The sequence below is a fragment of the Mercenaria mercenaria genome, chromosome 13 (assembly GCF_021730395.1).
Source record: "Mercenaria mercenaria strain notata chromosome 13, MADL_Memer_1, whole genome shotgun sequence".
Classification (NCBI taxonomy): Eukaryota; Metazoa; Mollusca; class Bivalvia; order Venerida; family Veneridae; genus Mercenaria; species Mercenaria mercenaria.
This window is the reverse complement of record NC_069373.1, coordinates 11,486,375-11,510,673: the sequence shown is the minus strand read 5'-3', so window position 1 is coordinate 11,510,673 and position 24,299 is coordinate 11,486,375. Positions and strand designations below refer to the sequence as shown.

At 37.4% G+C, this 24,299-nt stretch overlaps 1 protein-coding gene across 1 annotated transcript in view; it reads left to right on the top strand.

Annotated features, from left to right (window-relative positions):
- LOC123529846 (uncharacterized) overlaps positions 1–22,803 on the top strand; it is a 66,437-nt gene extending 43,634 nt beyond the window's left edge. The window contains exons 5-8 of the mRNA XM_045310402.2: positions 7,579–7,691; positions 8,982–9,019; positions 11,910–12,063; positions 15,618–22,803. Of these exons, the coding sequence (XP_045166337.2) occupies positions 7,579–7,691; positions 8,982–9,019; positions 11,910–12,063; positions 15,618–16,255 (943 nt within the window). The 3' untranslated portion in view covers positions 16,256–22,803. The remainder of the gene's footprint in view (positions 1–7,578; positions 7,692–8,981; positions 9,020–11,909; positions 12,064–15,617) is intronic.
- Positions 22,804–24,299: the final 1,496 nt, after the last annotated feature.

The following is a 24,299-nucleotide window of genomic DNA, read 5'->3' as shown; positions in this document are numbered from 1 at the left end:
AACTCTTCCATCCATGAAGGGATTTTGAAATAACTTGGCATAAATGTTCACCATAATGAGACGAAGTGTCATGTGCAAGACCCAGACCCCTAGCTCCAAGGTCAAGGTCACACTTAGAGGTCAAAGATTAACATGGTCTGTTTTGTGTCCGGTCCATTTTTTTGGTTGGGTTTAACGTCGCACCGACACATTTTAGGTCATATGGCGACTTTCCAGCTTTGATGGTGGAGGAAGACCCCAGGTGCCCCTCCGTGCATTATTTCATCACGAGCGGGCACCTGGGTAGAACCACCGACCTTCCGTAAGCCAGCTGGATGGCTGCCTCACATGAAGAATTCAATGCCCCAAGTGAGGCTCGAACCCACATCGATGAGGGGCATAACTCTGCTATTGATGAAGAGATTTTGAAGTTACTTGGCATAAATGTTCCCTATAATGAGATGAGGTGTCATGTACAAGACCCAGACCCCTACCTGCAAGGTCAAGGTCACACTTAGAAGTCAAAGGTGTTTCTTGTCTGGTCCATAACTCCGCCATTTATCAAGGGATTTGAAAATAATTTGACACAAATGTTAACCATATTGTGAAGATGTGTCACACTTATGACCGAGACCTCTTAGGTCAAGGTCACAAAATGATATGTGATTTTTTGCGAATACATCTGTGGCATTCTTGGGCATACTTCGGGGGCATTTGTCACTAATAGTGACAGCTCTTGTTTCTCCTTATCTTTGTAATTACTTGATGGATTTGTTTCAAACTTTAAATAGTTTGGAGAAAAAGTAGAGCTATTGAACTCTCGTCGGCGTCGCCGTTGGTTAAAGTTTTTGGTAAGGTCAAATATCTCTGTTACTATCAAAGCTATTGACTTGAAACTTAAAATACTTATTTACTATCAAAGTCTACACCAGGAGAAACAATCCCCATAACTCTATTTTGAATTTTGACAGAATTATGCCCCTTTTTAATTTAGAAATTTTGGTTAAAGTTTTTGATAAAGTCAAATATCTCTGTTACTATCATATCTATTGACTTGAAACTTACAATACTTATTTACCATCAAAGTCTACACCAGGAGAAACAATCCCCATAACTCTGATTTGAATTTTGACAGAATTATGCCCCTTTTTAACTTAGATTTTTTTTTTTTTTAAAAATTGATAGTCAAATATCTCTGTTACTATTAAAGCTTTTTATTAGAAACTCAAAATTGTTGTTTACAATCAAAGTCTTCACCAGGAGACTCAATTCCCATAACTCTTATTTGAATTTTGACAGAATTATGCCCCTTTTTAACTTAGTATTTTTGGTTAAAGATTTCGATAAAGTCAAATATCTCTGTTACTATCAAAGCTTTTGACTTGAAACTTAAAATACTTATTTTCCATCACAGTCTACACCAGGAGACACAATCCCCATAACTCTAATTTGAATTTTGACAGAATTATGCCCCTTTTTAACTTAGAATTGTTTTGTTAAAAGTAAAATATTTCTGTTGCTATTAAAGCTTTTGACTTGAAACTCTAAATAGTTATTTACTATCAAAGTCTACACCAGGAGACACAATTCCCGTAACTCTGATTATAATTTTGACAGAGTTATGTCCCTTTTTAGCTCACCTGAGCAATGCTCAGGTGAGTTTTTCTGATCGCTCGATGTCCGGCGTCCGGCGTCTGTCGTCCGTCGTCTGTCAACATTTAGCTTGTGTATGCGATAGAGGCTGTATTTTTCAATTAATCTTCATGAATATTGGTCAGAATGATAACCTTGATGAAATCTAGGCCGAGTTCGAAAATGGGTCATTTCGGGTCAAAAACTAGGTCACTAGGTCAAATCAAAGAAAAACCTTGTGTATGCGATTGAGGCTGTATTTTTCAATTGATCTTCATGAATATTGGTCAGAATGATTGCCTTGATGATATCTAGGCCGAGTTCGAAAATGGGTCATCTCGGATCAAAAACTAGGTCACTAGGTCAGATCAAAGAAAAACCTTGTGTATGCGTTAGAGGCTGTATTTTTCAATTATTCTTTATGAATATTAGTCAGAATGATAATCTTGATGAAATCTAGGCCGAGTTCGAAAATGGGTCATCTCGGGTCAAAAACTAGGTCACTAGGTCAAATCAAAGAAAAACCTTGTGTATGCAATAGAGGCGGTATTTTTCAATTGATCTTCAAGAATTTTGGTCAGAATGATTACCTTGATGAAATCTAGGCCGAGTTCGAAAATGGGTCATCCGGGGTCAAAAACTAGGTCACTAGGTCAAATCAAGGAAAAACCTTGTGTATGCGATAGAGGCTGTATTTTTCAATTGATCTTCATGAATTTTGGTCAGAATGATTACCTTGATGAAATTTAGGCCAAGTTCGAAAATGGGTCATCTGGGGTCAAAAACTAGGTCACTAGGTCAAATCAAAGAAAAACCTTGTGTATGCAGTAGAGGCTGTATTTTTCAACTGATCTTCATGAAATTTAGCCAGAATGATTACCTTGATAAAATCTAGGCCGAGTTCGAAAATGGGTCATCTGGGGTCAAAAACTAGGTCACTAGAACAAATCGAAGAAAAACATTGTGTATGCAATAGAGGCTGTATTTTTCAATTGATCTTCATGAAATTTGGTCAGAGTGATTGCCTTGATGAAATCTAGGTCGAGTTTAAATATGGGTTATCTGAGGTCAAAAACTAGGTCACTAGGTCAAATTAAAGAAAAATCTTGTGTATGTGATAGAGACTGTTTTTTTTTTCAATTGATTTTTATGAAATTTGGTCAGGATGATTGCCTTAATGAAATCTAGGTCGAATTTGAATATGGGTCATCTGAGGTCAAAAACTAGGTCACTTGGTCAAATCAAAGAAAAAACTTGTGTATGTGATAGAGGCTGTATTTTTCAATTGATCTTCATGAATTTTGGTCAGAATGATTGCCTTGATAAAATCTAGGTCGAGTTTGAACATGGGTCATCTAGGGTCAAAAACTAGGTCATATCTAAGAAAATGCTTCTTTTATCGCAAGAGACCAATTTTTTGGTCCAATCTTAATGAAAATTGGTCAGAATATTTGTTTCCATGAAATCACTAGGTCAAACATGTTTTACACTGTTATGGCGTGTTTCTTAGGTGAGCGACCTAGGGCCATCTTGGCCCTCTTGTTAACTTGGAATTTTTTTACTGACAAAGCTCAAATTCAGAGTCAAGCACTGAGAAAAGTCAAGTGCGTTGTCTTACAGACAGCTCTTGTTACTTGAAATTTCAGGTTAAAGTTTTGGTGCACTTTCACTCTGTCTCAGTTATAACTAAATGGATTTGATTCAAACTTAAAATAATTGTTCCACATCATCACCCACATCATATGACACAAGGTCCATAACTCATGCACCAATTTTCCATGAATTATGCCTCCGTTTTACTTGAAATTTCAGGTTAAAGTTTTGGTGCACTTTCACTATATCTCAGTTATAACTAAATGGATTTGATTCAAACTTAAAACAATTGTCCAACATCATCACTCACATCATAGCACTGTCCAGCATCGAAATAGTAGAGTGCACTGTCTCCTGTGACAGCTCTTGTTAGCCCACCTGTCACATAGTTTTCGTGATCGTCTGTCCATCTACAATTTCTTGTGAACACAATAGAGAATACATTCTGTGATTGATTTTAATTGAACTTGCACACAACTTGTATTGGCATAATATCTCGGTTCCTTTCTAAAACTGGTCAGATCCCATCATGGGTTCCAGAGTTTTGGCTCATTAAAGGGCCAAAATTTGCTATTTTGGCTTTTGCAGCCATATAGAGACTTCATTTAAGGTTTTATTTGATACAAACTTGCAAAATATCTTTAATAACAATAGATCTTGGATTCGATGATGAATCTGTCAGATGCAATCATGAGTCCTGGAGTTACTGCCCTTGATTGACCTCTGAAAGAGCCAAAATTTGTAAATTTTTACCTTGTGAACAAGATAGAAGTGACATTTTACATTCGATTTTAACAACACTTAACACAACTTAAGTCACAATAAGATTCGATTCCTTTCCAAAACCGGCTAGATTCAATCATGGGTTCTACCGCCCCTGAAAAGGGCAAAATTTTCTGTTTTGGCCCTTTCAGCCATATAGAGGTTTCATTTATGCTTTGATTTGATACAAACTTGCACCGAATGTTTATCTTGATCTCTAGGCCAAGTTGGAAACCGGGTCGTGTGGGGTCAAAAACTAGGTCACTAGGTCAAATCAAAGGAAAAGCTTGTTAACACCCTAGAGGTCACATTTATGACCCCTGTCTTCATGAAACTTGGTCAGATTGTCTTGATGATTCCTAGGCCAAGTTTGAAAGTGGGTCACATGGGGTCAAAAACTAGGTCATCCGGTCAAATCAAAGAAAAAGCTTGTTAACACTCCTGAGGCCACATTTATGACCATTTTTTCATGAATCTTTGTCAGAATGTTTTTCTTGATGATTCCTAGGCCAAGTTCAAAACTGGGTCATGTTTGGTCAAAAACTGGGTCACCCGCTCAAATCAAAGGAAAAGTTTGTAAACACTACAGACCCTGTCTTCATGAAACTTGGTCAGAATGTTTATCTTGATGATTCCCATGCCAAGTTCGAAACTGGGTCAAGTGAGGTCAAAAACTAGGTCGCCACTCAAATCGAAGGAAAAGCTTGTAAACACTACAGACCATGTCTTCATGAAACTTGGTCAGAATGTTTATCTTGAGAATTCCAAGGCCAGGTTTAACAGGTGAACGATATAGGGTCATCATGACCCTCTTGTTTAGCTTGACTGTTCATAGAATAAAGAGCGCTATTGCAGTTGCCCTAGAGTAGGTATTTGTTTGAACCATTGGAGATACTGCTTTTGAGATTTTCACTCATCTTTCAGGTAATAATAATAGGTTACAGCATCAAATCCCATGACTCTTGATGTATTTTAACAACATTATCCTCCTTGGACTTAGAAAATCATGTTTTGCTTTGGGGATCATTTTCAGTTTTAGGTAGTTTTGTTTTTATAACATTTTTTATGACATCAGAACTGGAAACAATAATAATATATGGATAGAGAAATAGTTGTATTTGTACATCTTAATATGTTAGGATTCCTTTGGCACATATTTATCGCAAGGCCGCCATTTAATTTTGTTGACTGTTGATTTTCACTATATTTGCAAGGTCCCTCACCTTGTGAACATTAATCCTTGCATAAATATTAACCATTAGTATATTGCAATTCAAAAAAGTCTGGATATTTTTCTGTTTTCATAACAACTAAAGTAAAGTTATTACAGATATAGAGTCATCAAGGTTTAATGGTAATTAGAGTTGTTAAAATATTCACACAGTTAAGAGCAGTCGATCTTTACAGTAGACATTTAAAACATACCTGTGTATAGGTAACACTTTATGACAGGCAATTTTTACAGACACCAGACTTACTAAAAAGGCAAAAGGAGTAGTATAACCTTTTTACAGTTTCCCAAAAGTAAAAAGGTCAAGGTCACAAATTGAGCTCAAAGGTTAAACCTGTCTAGTTTCTTGTCATATTTTATGTCAGAAGCATTACTTATTAACCATTCAAGGTATTGACTTTAAACTTGGCATGTAGGTCGGTAGTAATGAGATTTGCAGAGAACCACCTGCCATCACCAACACACATGTCCTTCGGGCGTATATTGCCGGCTTGGCAGAGCTCTTATTCAATTTTAAATGTTTCTGCTAGACTACAGGTGAGGACTACTAGTGCAAAAGAATCTTTAAACAATTCCTTCTGAATCTCACTATGAACGCAACTTGATCTTTATGAAAATTCATTAGATTTCTTTCAGGTTTGCTTTAATGGCAACACCACAACAAAAAAAAGATGGCTGTATACATACAAAACTCAGAAGCTCTACAGGTTAAATTGTCAAGGTCCTCCTCAGAAGAACATCTCGGGGCCTATTTAGGCGCCTTGTTGGACTTCATAATACTCGGCATTAAGGGAGCATGTGTCATTCAATTTCGGGTTTTTTTTATGCCCCCGGCATCTACTGATGCGGGAGGCATATAGTGATCCTCCTGTCCGTCCGTCCGTACGAGGTTAACCAAATGGGACTGTTTCGTCTAGCCAGGGGTCCTGAAATATTTTCAGAGTCTACTTGTCCACGGACAAGTTGGGCCCACAAATCCACTTGTCCGTACCAAAGAAGAACTTGTCCGTACTTTTTAGTTTAAAAAGGGAAGGATTAGCATTATCATTACTGAATAAACAAATAATACAAACATACACTTCTGTTGACTTCTATTTTAACTTATAGAAAGTTTTTATGTTATGACTAGAACCATCCTTTTGAAAATATGTTATAACTAGCAAGCTTAGTGACTAGAACATCCACTTGAAAATGTGTTATGACTAGCAAGTTTAGTGACTAGAACATCCACTTGAAAATATGTTATGACTAGCAAGTTTAGTGAGTAGAGAATAATTAAGAACACTTGAACACATGCCATTGACAAAAATAATCTCAGTATGCCTAATTAGAACGTCTACCCTCACTGAATACTGCACTGGTCTTTCAGGGGTCCTGAAATAAGCTGTCCGAGTTGTTAAATGTCAAAACAATCGACTCGAAAAATTAAGCCACAAATTTTGGCTACTAAACTTTTTTACATAGCGTAACCTAGCTAATGGATTTTCTGAAAATCAAAAATGAAAGTAGATAACGGGAATCTCCAGACTGGCACTCATTTTCAACTTCACGATTTAATTTTCCAATAATGATCATTAAATGTAGTAAACCAGTCCACGTGTCTATAAATGGCTGCATACATTTTTGTTTTGATAATTTAAGGGTCATAAATGATCACAAACAGATTAGATATTGCCTTTAGGCATGCGGAAATCATAGATGACGCCGATTAGTTTCGTTTTTATAAAATGTTTACCACGGAAATTTTACTTGTCCCCGGACAAGCCAGCTTCTAAAAACTGCTTGTCCGGACCGAGGAATCCACGAATCGGACAACTCGGACAGCTTATTTCAGGACCCCTGGTCTAGCATCAATACCCCTCACTAGAATGACTTGATACTAATACAGATGTAACCTGTGAACATTCCTCATCTTCAGACATCACCTGACCTCAGTTTGACCTTGACCTCATTTTAGACTTAGGTTGCTTTATATAGGCCATCTCTTGGTTAACCAAATGGGACCGTTTCGTCTAGCATCAATACCGCTTACAAGAATGAATTGATACTAATACAATGTTCCAAATTGGGAAATATTTTGTCCCATAGGATATAGTAAGGATGTGTTTAAGCACTTTCTCATGCACTTGTTTCACATTGTACAACCTCTTTAACATACTGCCATTACAAAATTGTCCATAATTTGGTCAATGTTTGTGCAGTTTTGATCATTTTCTTTTCAGAATGGTGATTGGGAATGTTTGCACTCATTTTGGGAAAAAAACATACTTTTTAGCATTGGGAATATAGCCTAATAATGGCTATTAAAATGGCTGGGAAAAAACCCCTGAATTTTGACATCATTCTTGTTAAGATTTGTCAGAAACAATAGTTCATTACAGGCCAACTGTAGCTGGTATCCATGCTGGTGCTGATGGTGCCTACTCTATTGCATTGTCTGGTGGATATGACGATAATGTTGATTATGGGGAGTGCTTTACTTACACTGGGGAAGGTAAGTCCTTGTTTGAAGGTATGAGTGTAATGTTGATTTTTGTCGAGCCCACTTTCGGAAGCGTAGACATGGCTGTCCAAATGGCTGTTCGGTGTATGTGTGTGCGTGCGTCAATGCGTCTGTCCATCTGGATTTGTTTATCCGGACCATAACTTTGACATGCATGGAGCAATCTTGTTTAAATTTGGCATGAATGTTAAGCTCAGTGAGACAGAGTGTCGTGCGCAAACGCCAGGTTAGTCTCAAATGTCAAGGTCACAGTTGGAGGTCAAAGGTCATGTCAGATCTTGTCTGGCCCATAGCTTTGGCATGCATTGAGGAATCTTGTTTATATTTGGCTCGAGTGTTGACCTCATTGAGACGGAGTGTCATGCACAAACCCCAGGTTCCTATGTCAAAGTTCAAGGTCACGGAGGTCAAAGTTCATGTCAGATCTTGTCCATCCCATAACTTTGACATAGGGTCACAGCAAGGGGTCAAAGGGCAGGCTCAACATGTTGCCCGTGGGCATCTAGTTTAGAATCTTTTACTTACACTTGTGGAGGATACAGTGATAATGTTGATTATCGGAAGTGCTTTACTTGCACTGGTGAAGTATATCCTTGTATCATCCACCTATGATAGACCATCATGTGGAGCATATATGTTTTTCAAAAAGTTTCTTGTTTTAAGATAAATCCATCATACAACATATAAAACACCAAAGTGTGATCTAGAGCCATGGTAGTCCACTTGGTACAACAGTAGTTTAGGCTTTGTTAAAGAGAAGCAGCTGATGTTTGCATTGTATAAATATTAACTGATATCTGTGTAAAGGGTAATGTCTTTAATTTTTATATGCCCGAAAGGATGTATTATGTTATGACGCTGGTGTCTTGTCTGTCCGTTAGCATATGTGTCAGCTCTATAACTCTTGAACCCCTTGAAGGATTTGAACAAACTTGACAAAAATGTTCACAGCATCAAGACAATGTGCAGAGCGCATGTTTCGAATGGCTCACTTCAAGGTCAAGGTCACTCTTGGGGGCCAAAGGTCATATGACTTTGTTTCATGTCCGCTTAGTAACTCTTGAACTGCTTGAAAGATTTTAAAGAAATTTGGCACAAATGTCCACAACATGGAGATGACTTGCAGAGTGCACGTTTCAGATAGCTCACTTCAAGGTTAAGGTCACACTTAGGGGCCAAAGGTCATACCTTAAGGCGTATATTGCTCTGCATTGCGGTGCTCTTGTTGCTAAGGTCATTATGTTTCTAGAGAACTCAGTCTGTAGTATTGTACTTTTTTAGGGGGACGTGATCTAAAGGGCACAAGAACTAACCCAAAGGTTTGTATGGAGAAATGCTGTTAAAGTCATAGTGTAAGAATTTGTTGGTTGAAGGTGTGGATTGAAATAGCTGGCTCGGGGGCAACTGTGCATGCAGTAAAGAAGCTCAGCATAGTTACCGCAAAAAAATCCCCAGAAAGCTGAATATATTTCAGTCCACAGCTACAACCAGTGATAGGTTCTTTTTTTAGCTCACCTGAGCAATGCTTGGGTGAGTTATTGTGATCGCTCGATGTCCGGCGTCTGTCTTCCGGCATCTGTTGTCTAACATTTAGCTTGTGTATGCGATAGAGGTTGTACTTTTCAACTGATCTTCATGAAATTTTGTCAGAATGATAACCTTGATGAAATCTAGGCCAAGTTCGAAAATGGTTCATCTGGGGTCAAAGATAGGTCACTAGGTCAAATAAAAAAACCTTGAGTATGCGATACAATATGTATTTTTCACTTGATCTTCATAAATTTTAGTCAGAATGATTGCCTTGATAAAATCTAGGCAAAGTTCGAAAATGGGTCATCTGGGGTCAAAAACTAGGTCACTAGGTCAAATCAAACAAAAACCTTGTGTATGCGATAGTGGCTGTATTTTTCAACTGATCTTCATGAAATTTTGTCAAAATGTTGACCTGGATAAAATCTAGGCCATGAAATTTTGTCAAAATGTTTACCTTGATAAAATCTAGGCCAAGTTTGAAAATGGGTCACTAGGTCAAATCAAACAAAAACCTTGTGTATGCGATAGTGGCTGTATTTTTCAACTGATCTTCATGAAATTTTGTCAAAATGTTGACCTTGATAAAAACTAAGCCATGAAATTTTGTCAAAATGTTTACCTGGGTCATCTAGGGTCAAAAACTAGGTCACTAGGTCAAATCAAAGAAAAACCTTGTGTATACAATAGAGGCTGTATTTTTCACTTGATCTTCATAAATTTTGGTAAGAATGATTGCCTTGATATAATCTAAGCCAAGTTTGAAAATGGGTCATGTGGGATCAAAAACTAGGTCACTAAGTCAAATCAAAGAAAAACCTTGTGTATGCGATAGAGGCTGTATTTTTCAACCTTCATGAAATTTTGTAAAAATGTTGACCTTGATAAAATTTAGGTCAAGTTCGAAAATGGGTCATCTGTGGTCAAAAACTAGGTCACTAGGTCAAATCAAAGAAATACATTGTGTATGCAATAGAGGCTTATTTTTCAGTTTATCTTCATGAATTGTGGTCAGAATGATTGCCATGATAAAATCTTGGTCAAATTCTAATGTGTCATCTGGGTCAAAAACTAGGTAAGAAGGTCAAATCAAAGAAAAACCTTGTGTACGAGCTGTATTTTTTAATTGATCTTCATAAACTTTGGTCAGAATGATTGCCTTGATGAAATGTAGGTTGAGTTCGAATATGGGTAATCTGGGATCAAAAACTAGGTCACTAGGTCAAATCAAAGGAAAACCTTGTGTATGCGATAGAGGCTGTATTTTTCAATTGATCTTCATGAAATATGGTCAGAATAATAGCCTTGATGAAATCTAGGTCAAGTTTGAATATGGGTCATCTGGGGTCAAAAACTAGGTCACTAGGTCAAATCATAGAAAAACCTTGTGTATGCCATAGAGACTGTATTTTTCAATTGATCTTCATGAAATTTGGTCAGAATGATTGCCTTGATGAAATATAGGTCGAGTTCGAATATGGGTCATCTGGGGTCAAAAACTAGGTCACCAGGTCAAATCAAAGAAAAACATTTTGTATGCGATAAAGGCTGTTCATTTCAATTCATCTTCATGAAATTAAGTCAGAATGATTGCCTTGGTGAAGTCTAGGTCAGTTTTGAATATGGGTCGTCTGGGATTGAAAACTAGGTCACTAGATCAAATCAAAGAAAAACCTTGTGTATGCGATAAAGGCTGTTCATTTCAATTCATCGTCATGAAATTAAGTCAGAATGATTGCCTTGGTGAAGTCTAGGTCAGTTTTGAATATGGGTTGTCTGGGATCAAAAACTAGGTCACTAGATCAAATCAAAGAAAAACCTTGTGTATGCGATAGAGGCTGTATTTTTTTAATTGATCTCCATGAAATTTGGTCAGAATGATTGCCTTGATGAAATGTAGGTCAAGTTTGAATATGGGTCATCTGGGCTTAAAAAGTAGGTCACTAGGTCATATCAAAGAAAATACTTGTTTAAACTCAAGAGACCACATTTTTGGTCCAATCCTAATGAAAATCGGCCAGAATATTTGTTTCCATGAAATCAAGAGGTCATACATGTTTACACTGTTATGGTGTGTTTATCAGGGGAGCGGCCTAGGGCCATCTTGGCCCTCCTGTTTGCATACCACATTCTTCAAATCATAGAAGAAATGAAATAAAACACTATTTAAGTTATAGTAGGGTATCAGTTCACACATTTAGTTTATAGATTACAATCTAATGTATATCATGAGGGCCGTGTTGGAGTGATATGATAATATAAAACTGAACAATAATAATTTGATCGGAAGAAAATAACTGAGATATATTAATTTGATTCCGTGTCTGTATGATGCATATCCTTCAATAATAAGAAATTTTAGCGATTACCATTTTTGGAAAAAGAGAACATTCTATTGCAGTGTCATTGTATCATAGCTGTTACTTTCAAACTTCACATGGTAGTTTTGCACAGCTTGGGGATCATTGTTTCCCTTTATAGTCAGTAGATCACAGTGACCTGGAGACTGGAAATTGTTGCCGGTTTTTTTCTGGATGGGGGTCTAGATCAAAGATCAAGGTCACAGGACCTTATTTGTAATCTTAACTTCTGGTAGATTATGTTTGGATAGTAAATGAATGAATGAATGAATGAATAAAATATTAGCAGGTTTAGTTTGTCAGTTCCATTTGTTTGCAGAATTTGAGAACAGCACCACAGTCAAAGAACCAGACCTTGACTAGAGGTAATTTAGCACTGAGCAAGAATGTAGAGACTGGAAACCCTGTACGTGTCATTAGAGGGTACAAGCTCAGCACCGTGTTTGCTCCCGAGGAGGGATATAGATACGATGGTAAATGTTGCTGGCATACACATATGCCTCATGATATTTTTTGTTTTATGCCCACCTTGTATGCTAAACATGAAAGATGTGGGACCTCTGTGGCCGAGTGATTATGGTCGTCAGACCATTTGGTTTCCTATCCATAAATAATGTTTGACCTCACAATGGTCAACATTAATTTTATAAGATGATTTCCTGCAGTCAGTATATGTCCCGTACAGTTTTTGGATAAGTAGGTCAAAGGTCTAGATCACAGTGACCTTTAGTCGGAAAATAGTTTCTGCTCAGTAACGAAAGAACTCTGTGGCCTACATATCAGACATTATAAGATTGTTGTCTGTGGTCAGTAGATGATCCTTGTATTTTGAGGGTCAGTAATTCAAAAATCAAGGTTACAGTAAACTCCAGACTGAAAACTCTTTACTCTCAGTAACTAAAGAACACCTTTCCCTACAGTCGTGAAACTTAATAGCATGATTGCCTGTGGTCAGTAGATGACTCAAATTGTTTTGGGCATCTGTAGGTCCAAGGTCATGGTCACACCTTGAGACTGAAAAATCACTTGTAGGTTTTTTAGCTCACCTGTCACATAGTGACAAGGTGAGCTTTTGTGATCGTGCAGCATCCGTCGTCCGTGCGTGTGTAAACTTTTGCTTGTGACCACTCTAGAGGTCATATTTTTAATGGGATCTTTATGAAATTTGGTGAGAATGTTCAACTTGATGATGTCTAGGTCAAGTTCGAAAATGGGTCAACTGCGGTCAAAAACTAGGTCAGTAGGTCAAATAATAGAATATCCTTGTGACCTCTGTAGAGGCCATATTTTTCATGGGATCTGCATGAAAATTGGTCAGAATGTTCATCTTGATGATATCTAGGTCAAGTTTGAAACTGGGTCACATGCGATCAAAAACTAGGTCAGTAGGTCAAATAATAAAAAAACCTTGTGACCTCTCTAGAGGCCATATTTTTCATGGGTACTGTATGAAAGTTGGTCTGAATGTTCATCTTGATGATATCTAGGTCAGGTTTGAAACCGGGTCAACTGCGGTCAAAAACTAGGTCACCAGGTCTAAACATAGAAAAACCTTTTGACCTCTCTAGAGGCCATATTTTTCAATGGATCTTCATGAAAATTGGTGAGAATCTTCAACTTGATGATATCTAGGTCAAGTTTGAAACTGGGTCACATGCGGTCAAAAACTAGGTCAGTAGGTCAAATAATAGAAAATCCTTGTGACCTCTCTAGAGGCCATATTTTTCAATGGATCTTCATGAAAGTTGGTGAGAATGTTCAACTTGATGATATCTAGGTCAAGTTCGAAAATGGGTCACTGCGGTCAAAAACTATGTCAGTAGGTCAAATAATAGAAAATCCTTGTGACCTCTCTAGAGGTCATATTTTTCATGGGATCTGCATGAAAATTGGTCAGAATATTCATCTTTATGATAACTAAGTCAGTAGGTCAAATAATAGAAAAACCTTGTGACCTCTGTAGAGGCCGTATTTTACATGGGATCTGCATGAAAATTGGTCAGAATGTTCATCTTGATGATATCTAGGTCAAGTACGAAACTGGGTCAACTGCGATCAAAAACTAGGTCAGTAGGTCAAATAATAAAAAAACCTTTTGACCTCTCAAGATGTCATATTTTTCAGGGATCTGCATGAAAATTGGTCAGAGTGTTCATCTTGATGATATCTAGGTCATATTCCAAACTGGATCACGTCCGGTCCAAATCTAGGTCAGTAGGTCAAATAATAGAAAAACCTTGTGACCTGTGTAGAGGCCATATTTTTCATGGGATCTGCATGAAAATTGGTCAGAATGTTCATCTTGATGATATCTAGGTCAGGTTCGAAACTGGTTCATGTGCGGTCCAAAACTAGGTCAGTAGGTCTAAAAATAGAAAATCCTTGTGACCTCCCTAGAGGCAATATTTTTCTATGGATCTTCATGAAAAGTGGTCAGAGTGTTCACCTTGATGATATCTAGGTCAGCTTTAAAACTGGGTCACGTGCGGTCCAAATCTAGGTCATTAGGTCAAATAATAAAAAAAACTTGTGACCTCTCTAGAGGTCATTTTTTTCATGGGATCTGCATGAAAATTAGTCAGAATGTTCACCTTGATGATATCTAGGTCTAGTTTGAAACTGGGTCAGGTGCGGTCAAAAACTAGGTCAGTAGGTCAAATGAAAGAAAAACCTTGTGACCTCTGTAGAGGCCATATTTTTCATGGGATCTGCATGAAAATTGGTCAGAATATTCATCTTGATGATATCTAGGTCAAGTTTGAAACTGGGTCACATGCGAACAAAAACTAGGTCAGTAGGTCAAATAATAGAAAAACCTTGTGACCTCTCTAGAGGCCATATTTTTCATGGGTACTGTATGAAAGTTGGTCTGAATGTTCATCTTGATGATATCTAGTTCAAATTTGAAACCGGGTCAACTGCGGTCAAAAACTAGGTCACTAGGTCTAAACATAGAAAAACCTTTTGACCTCTCTAGAGGCCATATTTTTCAATTGATCTTCATGAAAATTGGTGAGAATGTTCACCTTGATGATTTCTAGGTCAAGTTCGAAACTGGGCCATGTGCGATCAAAAACTAGGTCAGTAGCTTTAAAAATAGAAAAACCTTGTGACCTCCCTGGAGGCCATTTTTTTTAGAGATCTTCATGAAAATTGGTGAGAATGTTCACCTTGATGATATCTAGGTCAAGTACAAAACTGGGTCACATGCCTTCAAAAACTAGGTCATTATGTCAAATAATAGAAAAACCTTGTGACCTCTCTAGAGGCTATGTTTTTCAATGGATCTTCATGAAAATTGGTCAGAATTTTTATCTTGATGATATCTAGGTCAAGTTCAGAACTAGGTCACATGAGCTCAAAAACTAGGTCACTATGTCAAATAATAGAAAAAACGACGTCATACTCAGTTCATGTGGGGACAGGTGAGCGATTCAGGACCATCATGGTCCTCTTGTCTGTCTTAGTATTCCATCATCACAGTCACTTTACATCCCCACTCTGACATACACACACTAAAAAAAAATTCTTTTTAATTTTACTTTCTCCTCCTCTGATCTAGAACTTTGGGCATTTATTGCCCAACTTTGTGGAGCTCTTGTTGTCTAATGTTCACAAAATGTGGTCACAATATACTGTTAGACTCTCCGGAGTTACAGCACCAGAATTGAAAAATTTTACATTTAATGAAATTGAGAATGTTTAAAGTTTCAAATATATTTATAGTTTGTATCTTTTTGACAATTATTCCTTTAGAAATAAGGCTCCAAAACATTACAATCTGGCAACTCATTGGTTATTTAAACAGTAGCTTGATCACAGTTACTGTGTTTGGTTGTGGATTTTGCCAGGCGGATCACACTTCGGTTGCTTGCCTTGTATGATCTGCCCTCACAAAATCCAGACAAGGCAAATACAACATCCCAGATAAAAGTTACTGTCATAATATACATATTTTACATTAACAACATTTCAAATGCTGTTTCCCTTTTGTTTCAACCAGTTTTTAAATGTCTGTTTTCTGTAGGTTTGTACACAGTGGAGAAAGCATGGTACACGGTTGGTACATCTGGATTCATGGTGTGGAAATTTGCTTTGAAAAGATGCAAGGATCAGGCTCCTCCTCCATGGGAATTTACTGAAGAAATGAAAGCTGCAAATGCTGAAAAATCATTTGAAGACAATGGGAAAGCTTCTGATGAAGATAATGAAGAAAGCATAATTGACGAAAATGTGGATGTTGGTAAAGATTTAGATAAAACAGAAAGCAAGATAGATGAGAAAAATGATGAAAATGGAAACATTTCAGATAGTTTACTTGCTGGAGAATCGAAGAAATCTAATCAAATAGATGAAAGTGAAGAAAATTCTCAAAAGCGACAAGAGGAAAAAGCAGGCAATCAAGACAAAGACAGTGAAGAAAATAAAAACAGTACAGAGGAAAATGAGGAACTCAAACCGAAGAAATCAAATCAAAAAGATGGAAGTGAAGAAAGTCCACAAAAGCAACAAGAAGAAAAGACATACAATCAAGACGAAGACAGTGAAGAAAATAAAAACAGCACAGAGGAAAATAAGGAGCTCAAAGAAGGTATTACTGAGGAAATAATGGCTGACATGGTTGAAGATTCTGAAGATAAATCCACTAAGGGTAAGTTAAAGTAAGCTGGAATCAGGAATACCATATTGATGACCAGAGAAAAGAAGTCAAAGATGAGTACAATACAGAATCATGTGATTCTAGTGGTGACAAAATTCATCATGAAATTTGAAAATCAATATGTACAGATACAAAAACGAAAGGTTTTAGGTGTGGAAAAGTTTGCTGAAAATAATAAGGAAATTGTAGGAAAAGAGAAAACTAAAAATATAACTAATCATAAATCAAAATTATGTAACTGGTTGGAAAATATTCTAGTGAAATGGAAAATTAAATAACTACGGCATAATGAAATTGAAACAGAAATTTCAAATGGAAAAACTGAATCGCAAATACAGAAAATTAATAACACTCCATATTGAAAAGACAGCTTTGATGATTTGTGTACATTACAGATGAAATGAAATTATAAGAGGTATTGACTGTGATATAAGGTATATGACTTCATAAAAAGGGGGAAGAGAAACCTGTCACTACAAGAATTGAATAAAATCAGGATAAAAAGTTGTGTATACATTAACACCATTTGTGAGGTACTTTATCCTGATTGAAAAATAAACTGGACAGAAAGGGATAAATGAGGAAAATGTTAAAACGATGGTGAATGGTAATGACTTGCAGGAAAAATTTGTTTTCAGTTTCAAGGATATTGTTTCCTCAGCTATTATGTAAATTACTTAGAGTGCATTGTATTGACAGAGCAATTTTGCTATGCTGTCTATATCTTTGGACTTCATGTTAAGACTGTATACATATGTTGAAAAACCATTGCAAAGTATTATAATACTACAAATAGCTTCCTTGTTTAGTTCTCAAATTGTTGAGTCCTGAAGAATGTAAGCATAGGTTAAAGATCACTTATTGACCTTCAAATGTCTGTGAAATAGATTTTTGCAGTAACAAAGCATAGCGAATGAAAGCTTGATTCATTTGATGGTCAATAACCTGTATATAGTTTAACATGTAAAAAGAATGGCTCCAGTCCCTATGATAGTTCCGTCATTTCTCATGTATACGTTTCTTCATTAACGGAGGAAAAAAACTCCTGCAGGTTGTTTCTATAGTGACAATTTTATAGTCCCTTACTCCAAACATGGGTTGTATGGTTTAGCCATCAGATAAAAATGTGCTATTCTAGAGGCTTAAAATTTACTCAAGAAATATTTGCAGTATTTAAAAAAATAACCATGCAGGCAGGAAGCCAGGCTGGGTAACCATTAGTAGCCCCCATATTGATCTACTTAATGGCTTCTCTCTAAAAAAAAAAAAAGTACTGCATAACGTGGCATAATAAACCCAATAAGTTAACTTGATTGCTGATTGGATGTTTAAACTAGTTTAACTATAAACTTGTGTGGTGCATGTTGAAAGTTCAGGTGACCTTGTGTAACCAGTTATATAATCCTCTTGAACTTCTCCAGTAATGATGGAAGGTTTGTTCAGTCTTCAATGTTCAACAAGTTTCTCATGTACCTATGCCCCCAGTGCTTACTCTACTCCTACTGTTTCCATAAATGAAACTTGGTGTACATCATCAACATTAAGGTGGTATGCATATATTTTAGGGATTTTAATATTTACCTTATTTTTAGCGCACCTTAACTGAAGGTTCAGGGTGAGCTATTTGTATATTGGATGGTCCAGTCTCTGGCATATTTCATCGCATTTCTAGTATCCAAGCAGGTCAGTTACACCAAACTTTGGTCTGTAGCACCCTGGAAAAGTTTCTCTCAACTTTGTTCAAATAAGGGTGCTTAGCCACACCCCCAAACTTGCTTGTCATGTAGCTGCAATGTAATGACATCTCAACAGTTTGTTCAATTGGGGGCACTTGGTCCCTTCTAGGCTGTGCTAGAGTTGAAAATAGAAAAAACCTTCAAACGACTAAACCTTGTGAACTGTGATGGATCATCATCAAACTTAGTCTTTATCATCCTCCGCTTCCAAATTTTTATCTCACCTGAGCACAGAGTAATCATTGAATGTCAGTAGTCTAGCCAATGCCTATCCATTAGTCAGTCCATACTTTTCTTTAAACAACATGTCTGAAACGATGTGTTGGAAGTTGATGAAAGTTGGCTTGGATTTTTTAGTTGATTTTTATACAAAATGCAATTGTTACCATTCATGATTCGGTATGTCATATACAAGGTTAAATAGTCACGGAGAGGTGAGCGACTTCTGGCCAATCTGGCCCTCTTGTATATTTTAAGCCCACCATCATCATGATGGTGGGCTATTCAAATCACTCTGCATCTGTGGTTGGTCAGTCCGTCCGTCCGTTAACAATTTTTTATCGCATCTCAGAAACTACTGGAGGGATTTTGACCAAACTTTGTCAGACTTATTGTCCAAAACCACAGAACCTAGGGCTTTGATATATGGTATGAAGCATCATCTAGTGGTCTTCTACCAAGATGATTCAAATTCCTTACCTGGGGTCTAATATGGCTCCGCCCCGGGGGTCACGTGGTTTATATAGACTTCTATAGGGAAAAACTTTGAAAAACCTCTTATTCAAAACCACAGGACCTAGGGCTTTGATATTTTGTATGTGACATCATTTAGTGGTCTTCTACTAAGATTGTTCAAATTATCCGCCTAGGGTCAAATATGGCCCCACCCCGGGGGTCACATGGTTTACATAGACTTATATAGGGAAAAACTTTTAAAATCTTTCTGTCCAAACCACAAAGCCTAGGGCTTTGGCATTTGTAATGTAGCATCATCTAGTGGTTCTCTACCAAGTTTGTTCAAATTATCCCCCTAGGGTCAAATATGGCCCCGCCCCGGGGGTCACATGGTTCATATAGACTTATATAGGGAAAAGCTTTTAAAATCTTCTTGTCAATAACCTACAACATTCAAATTTGGACCACATGTATGGTTTTGAGTGGCAAGATGAACCTTGACCTAGTGACCTACTTTCACATTTCTGTAGCTACAGCCTTCAAATTTGGACCACATGCATAGTTTTGTTCACTGAAAAAAACTTTGACCTTGACATTGACCTAGTGACCTACTTGCACATTTTCGAAGGTACAGGCTTCAAATTTGGACCACATGCATTGTTTCGTGGTCCGAAATGAAATTTGACCTTGATTTTGACCTAGTGACCTACTTTCACATTTCTCAAACTACAGTCTTCAAATTTGGACCACATGCATAGTTTTGTGTACCGAAACAAACTTTGACCTTTATATTGACCTAGTGACCTACTTTCACATTTTTGAAGGTACAGGCTTCAAATTTGGACCACATGTATAGTTCTGTGTTCCGAAATTTGACCTTGATTTTGACCTAGTGACCTACTTTCACATTTCTTGAGCTACAGCCTTCAAATTTGGACCACATGCATAGTTTTATGTAACAAAATGAACTTTAAACTTAAGATTGACCTAGTGACCTACTGTCACATTTCTGTAGCTGCAGGCTTCAAATTTCGACCACATGCATAGGATTGTGTACCTAAACAAACTTTTACCTTGACATTGACCTAGTGACCTACTTACACATTTTTGAAGGTACAGGGTTTAAATTTGGACCACATGCCTAGATTTGTGTTCTGAAGTGTAATTAAACCTTGATTTTGACCTAGTGACCTACTTTCACATTTCTCAACCTACAACCTTCAAATTTGGACCACTTGCATAGTTTTGTGTACCGAGATAAACTTTGACCTTAAGATTGACCTAGTGACGTACTTTCAAATTTCTCAAACTACAGCCTTCAAACTTGATGCACATGCATAGTTTTGTGTACAAAGAACTTTGTCCTTGATATTGATCTAGTGACCTACTTTCACATTTCTCAAGCTACAGCTTTCGAATTTGGACCACATGCACAGTGTTGTGTACGGAAATGAAATGACCTTGAGCTAGTCAATAAGTCTTGAAATTTGGAACACTCAAAAATGACACATTGGTGGGCGCCAAGTTCACTCTGTGATCTCTTGTTTTTCTGGAGGGATGTTGCATAGTGTTGACATTTATTTTGTAATAACCTCAAATTGCCTGCATACAGCCCTAGTTGGAGCATCTTTATTATGCCCCCCTTCGAAGAAGGAGGGGTATATTGTTTTGCAGATGTTGGTCGGTCGGAATGTAGACCAATTCATTTCCGGATGATAACTCAAGAACGCTTGGGCCTAGGATTATGAAAGTTGATAGGGAGGTTGGTCATCACCAGCAGATGACCCCTATTGATTTTGAGGTCTGTATGTCAAAGGTCAAGGTCACAGTGACCCTGAATAGTAAAACGGTTTCCGGATGATAACTCAAGAACACTTGGGCCTAGGATCATGAAAAGTGATAGGGAGGTTGGTAATGACCAGTAGATGACCCCTATTGATTTTGAGGTCAGTATGTTAAAGGTCAAGGTCACAGTGACCCTGAACAGTAAAACGGTTTCCGGATGATAACTCAAGAACGCTTAGGCCTAGGGTCTAGAAAGCTGATAGGGAGGTTGGTCATGACCAGCAGATGACCCCTATTGATTTTGAGGTCAGTATGTCAAAGGTCAAGGTCACAGTGACCAGGAACTGTAAAATGGTTTCCAGGCAATAACTCTAGAACGCTTTGGCCTAGTGTCAGGAAAATTGATAGTTAGGTTGGCCATGACCAGCAGATGATCCCTATTGATTTTGAGGTCATTAGGTCAAAGGTCAAGGTCACATTGGCCAGGAACAGTTAAAACGGTTTCTGATCTTCTTGTTCAAAACCATAGGGCCTAGGGCTTTGATATTTGGTATGTAGCAAAATCTAGTAGTCCTCTACCAAGATTGTTCAGATTATTTCCCTGGGGTCAAATATGGCCCCACCCCGGGGGTCACATGGTTTATATAGACATATATAGGAAAAAACTTTGATAAACCTCTTGTCCAAAACCACAGGGCCTAGGGCTTTGATATTTTGTATATGACATCATCTAGTAGTCCTCTACTAAGATTGTTCAGATTATTCCCCTAGGTTCAAGTATGGCTCCGCCCTGGGGGTCACATGGTTTACATAGACTTATAGGGAAAAACTTTGAAAATCTTCTTGTCGAAACCACAAAGACTGGCTTTGATATTTTGTAATGTAGCATCATTTAGTGGTTCTCTACCAAGTTTGTTCAAATTATCCCTCTAGGGTCAATATGGCCCCGCCCCAGGGGTCATATGGTTCATATAGACTTATATAGGGAAAAACTTAGAACCTTCATGTTCATAACTTACTTCATTCAAATTTGGACCACATGTAGTTTCAAGTGGCAAGATGAACCTTGACATGAGTTGACCTTGATCTTGACCTCGTGACCTACTTTCACATTTCTGTAGCTACAGCCTTCAAATTTGGACCACATGCATAGGTTTGTGTACAGAAAAAAACTTTGACCTTGTTTTGACCTAGTGACCTACTTTCACGTTTTTGAATGTACAGGCTTCAAATTTGAACCACATGCATAGTTTTTTGTTCCAAAATAAAATTTGACCTTGATTTTGACCTAGTGACCTACTTTCACATGTCTCAAGCTACAGCCTTCAAATTTGAAACCAAGCATAGTTTTGTGTTCTGAAATGAACTTTGATCTTGAGATTGACCTAGTGACCTACTTTCACATTTCTGAAGTTACAGGCTTCAAATTTGGACCACTTGCATAGTTTTGTGTTCCGAAATAAAATTTGACCTTGATTTTGACCGACCTACTTTCACATTTCTCAAGCAACAGCCTTCAGATTTGAACCACATGCATAGTTTTGTGTACCGAAATGAACTTTGATCTTGAGATTGACATAGTGACCTACTTTCACATTTCTCAAGCTACAGGCTTCAAATTTGGACCGCATGCATATTTTTGTGTTCTGAATTGAAATTTGACATTGATTTTTACCTATTACCTACTTGCACATTTCTCAAGCTACAGCCTTCAAATTTGAAGCACATGCATAGTTCTGTCTCCCGAAATGAACTTTGACCTTGAAATTGATCTAGAGGCCTGCTTTCACATTTCTTAAGCCACAGCTTTCAAATTTGGACCACATACACATTGTTTTGTACCAAAATGAAATTTGACATTGATTTTGACCTTGAGCTAGTCTTGAAATTTGGAACATTCAAAAATGGCTCAGTGGATGGCGCCAAGATCACTCTGTATGCTCTTGTTAGGTTAATAGGTCAAAGGTCAAGGTCAGATTCAAACTTTTAGAACTTTTGTTTAGAGTGAGCATATAATTTCTGTTCCTTGAGCAATTACTGAATGCATCAAGGGGGGCATTTCGTGTTCCACGAGCTCTTGTTTTGTTGAGGCTCGCCTAGTTTGTATTGGGATAACTGCTTTTATAGAGAATAATGCTTATAGACTATGCCTATTAATGAAAATGTCTTTTAGTAAAGTATTTGGTCTTCAGAGGTCTTGTTACAGAGAATAATTATACTGTATTTTATTCTGAAGCATAGATGTAGTTAATTTTGTTTTTAAGACTTTAAAAAGATATATTGTTTAAATTTTTAATCTGTATTACTAGAGAAAAATTGCATGAATTTATTACTTTTTTATTAAAATTTTTATTGACTGGTTTTGTGATTTATTTTTAGCTCACCTGTCAGTGACCAGGTGAGCCTTTGTGATCGCTCTTTGTATGTTGTCGTCTGTCTTGAATTTTTTTGTGAACACAATAGAGACCACATTTTGCAGTCGACTTTAATCAAACTGGCACAGAACTTGTATTGGCATAATATTTCAGTTCCTTTTGAAAACTGGCCAGATCCCAACATGGGTTCCAGAGTTATGGCCCCTTACTGGACCAAAATTTGCTATTTTGGCTTGTTAGATAGAGACCACATTTTGCAATTGATTTTAATCAAACTTGCATTGGCATAATATCTTGCTTCTTTTCAGAAGCTGGCCAGATCCTATCATGGGTTCCAGAGTTATGGTCCCGTTAAGGGCCAGTATTTGCTATTTTGCCTTTGCAGCCATATAGAGACTTCATTTATGGTTTGATTTGATACAAACTTGCAATATCTCTTTAACAACAATGAATCTTGGATTCTATGATGGATCTGTCATATCAGTTTTAACCACACACTCGACTTAAGTCACAATAAGATCTTGGTTCCTTTTGAAAACTGGCTAGATTCCATTATGGGTTCTAGAGAAATTTCCATTTTGGCCCATTTAGTCATATAGAGGTTTCATTAATGCTTTGATTTGATACAAACTTGGATAGAATGTTTATCTTGGTCATCTCTGGGGCAAGTTCCAAACTGAATCATATGGGATATAAAACTAGGTCACCAGGTCAAATCAAAGGAAAAGCTTGTTTACACCCTATAGGCCACATTGATGACTCTACATGAAACTTCGTGAGACTGTTTATGTTGATAATTCCTAGGCAAAGTTCGAAACTGGGTCATTTGGGATCAAAAACTAGGGTCATCAGGTAAAATCATAGGAAAAGCTTGTTGACACCCTAGAGGCCACATTTATGGCTCTATCTTCATGAAACTTCGTCAGAATGTTTATCTTGATAATTCCTAGGCAAAGTTCGAATCTGGGTCATGAGGGATCAAAAACTAGGGTCACCAGGTAAAATCATAGGAAAAGCTTGTTGACACCCTAGAGGCCACATTTATGACCCCATCTTGAAACTTGGTCAGAATGTTTATCTTGATAATTCCTAGGCCAAGTTTGCAACTTGGTCATGTGGGGTCAAAAACTAGTTTAACCGTTCAAATCAAAGGAAAAGCTTTTTAACACTCTTGAGGCCACATTGATGACCCTATTTTCATGAAACTTAGAATGTTTATCTTTATGATTCCTACGCCAGGTTCGAAACTGGGTCATGTGGGGTCAAAAGCTAGGTCACCTGCTCAAATCAAAGGAAAAGCTTGTTAACACTCTAGAGGCCATATTTATGACCCTATCTTCATGAAACTTGGTCAGAATGTTTATCTTGATGATTCCTAGGCCATGTTCGAAACTGGGTTTTGTGGAGTAAAATCTAGGTCACAACTCGAACCAAAGGAAAAGTTTGTTAACACTGTAGAGACCACATTTATGACCCTG